At 27.9% G+C, this 2,402-nt stretch overlaps 1 protein-coding gene across 1 annotated transcript; it reads right to left on the minus strand.

Moving 5' to 3' along the window:
• Positions 1–68: 68 nt before the first annotated feature.
• Positions 69–1,573, minus strand: LOTGIDRAFT_176833 (hypothetical protein; the record flags this gene model as incomplete). Its single annotated transcript, XM_009061040.1, has 4 exons — positions 69–160; positions 365–492; positions 1,340–1,404; positions 1,435–1,573. Coding segments are annotated over 4 exons (424 nt in total), but the record flags the coding sequence as incomplete, so codon positions are not given.
• Between the last annotated feature and the right edge of the window lie 829 nt (positions 1,574–2,402).

The raw sequence follows: 2,402 nt of genomic DNA on the forward strand, positions 1-2,402 counted from the left end.
ACATATTTGTTTCAAAAGCATATAAAATTTCATAAAATCAAACTACCGTATTGAAAGAAGTCACCAACCTGTTCTATTATTATATACTGTTGTATAATGTCCAGCTCTATCAGCTAGGTTTAATTCACGAATTGCTGTTGGTTGACAGCTATTAACAGGACTAAAATTCAAATTAAAGCATTTTTTATGAGAAAAATCTTCCTGAAAGTCCCGTCAGACAACAAGCAAAATTGTTACTGCTATAGAATATATCAATTGGATAATTTACTTTTCAAAATGTTTTAATGTCTCCAGACCTATATTTTCATTGCCATTATAAACATCATTGTGCAAATTCAAAACGTTATTTCAATAGATACATTACCTGAAACCTTTTTCTACACTCAATAGTTCACCATTATTGGTATGAATAATGTATCTCTGTTGAGATATTGTACTCTTATCTCCTGATATATATACAGTTTTCTTTAAAACATTCCAATTACCAACAAACTATATGAACAATAATATATTAATTCAGAACTATATAAACAATAATATATTAATTCAGAACTATATAAACAATATATTAATTCAGAACTATATAAACAATGATATATTAATTCTACTGAATATAGTCATCAGAAACTATATAAACAATAATATATTAATTCAGAACTATATAAACAATATATTAATTCAGAACTATATCAACAATAATATATTAATTCTACTGAATATAGTCATCAGAAACTATATAAACAATAATATATTAATTCAGAACTATATAAACAATAATATATTTATTCTACTGAATATAGTCATCAGAAACTATATAAACAATAATATATTTATTCTACTGAATATAGTCATCAGAAACTATATAAACAATAATATATTTATTCTACTGAATATAGTCATCAAAAACTATATAAACAATAATATATTTATTCTACTGAATATAGTCATCAGAAACTATATAAACAATAATATATTTATTCTACTGAATATAGTCATCAGAAACTATATAAACAATAATATATTTATTCTACTGAATATAGTCATCAGACGCAAGTCATTGATGGACGTTTGAAGCTCAATTTAGTAAAGGCACTTGGAGTGTAATGACATCAATGGCCGTGTTTTAGGTTTGGAATTAATCATCAAATTTTTTTTGTCTCAATTTAAAAGATGATATAGGTATATTGGGTAAACCAAAATGGTTAACCAAAAGATCAGGTAGCAAGGGTCCTCAGATCCAAGGCTGTCTTTCATCACAAATAAGTATAAAAAGATAACAAAAAGATGACAAAAAGCTGATAGCAAAATGCTTTTCTGACATAAAAATTTATAGTCTCACCTTATCAAATTCAAATTCATCTTGTACAGGAATAAGATGTTCCTTACACTGGACCACTGTATAATCTAAAAAAGAATGATTTATCTATGAGATACCCTGATGTACATTTTCACAAACAATACTGTTGAGAATATGAACACTAGTTTGATAAAGACTATAGCTATAAATAGAATATTGATATAGACTATAGATTGCATGCATGGTCAGTATTAGTATTATAAAGTTTGCAGTCATCCTTGCTAGTCATGTAACATGTGCTTGATGTCTTATATATAAATCTTATTAATGCAATAGCTGTTTTCATTCCATCCTGATGAACGAATGCCAGTCGGCCTCTGGTGATTCGACATGGTGTCAGAAGTGAACTTTCTAATTTTATAAAAGAAAGGAGAAGAAGCTGGAGCTAGAAAGTGACCATTATTAGATTGCGTCATATCATCGTTGTTGGAACATTAAATTAGTTCAAAAAGGATTTTATATTGTGGATAGAACATTCAATTGGTTCATAGTGCTTATAAAATATAAAGGATGGCAAAGCTGAAGCAACCGGAGAAATTCCATTTTGATCAACCTGGTGAATGGCCAGTATGGAAACAAACTTTTAGTCGATTTAGAATCGGAAGTAAATTACATAAAGAAGATGGAGATATTCAAGTAAGCGCTCTAATATTTTGTATGGGTGAAACTACTGAGAAAATATTTAAAACTTTTACATTTGATGCCGAAGAAGATAAAGATAATTATGATACTGTGATTGGAAAATATGATAACTATTTCATTCCAAGTAGAAACATTATATTTGAAAGAGGAATATTTAATACTATGAATCAAAATGAAGATGAAACAGTGGAATCGTATATCAGGAGATTATATGAAGCTAGTGAACATTGTGATTTTGAAGATTCCATTGATAGAAGAATTTTAGATAGACTTGTAGTCGGATTGAAAGATAAATCAGTGTCACTTAAATTAAAAATGGAACCAAATGATTTAACATTAGCTAGAGCAATAGAAATTGCTAGAAACACTGAACTTGTGAAAACGCAGAATAAATCGCCAATAA

Source organism: Lottia gigantea (genome assembly GCF_000327385.1).
Source record: "Lottia gigantea unplaced genomic scaffold LOTGIsca_4539, whole genome shotgun sequence".
Lineage (NCBI taxonomy): Eukaryota > Metazoa > Mollusca > Gastropoda > Lottiidae > Lottia > Lottia gigantea.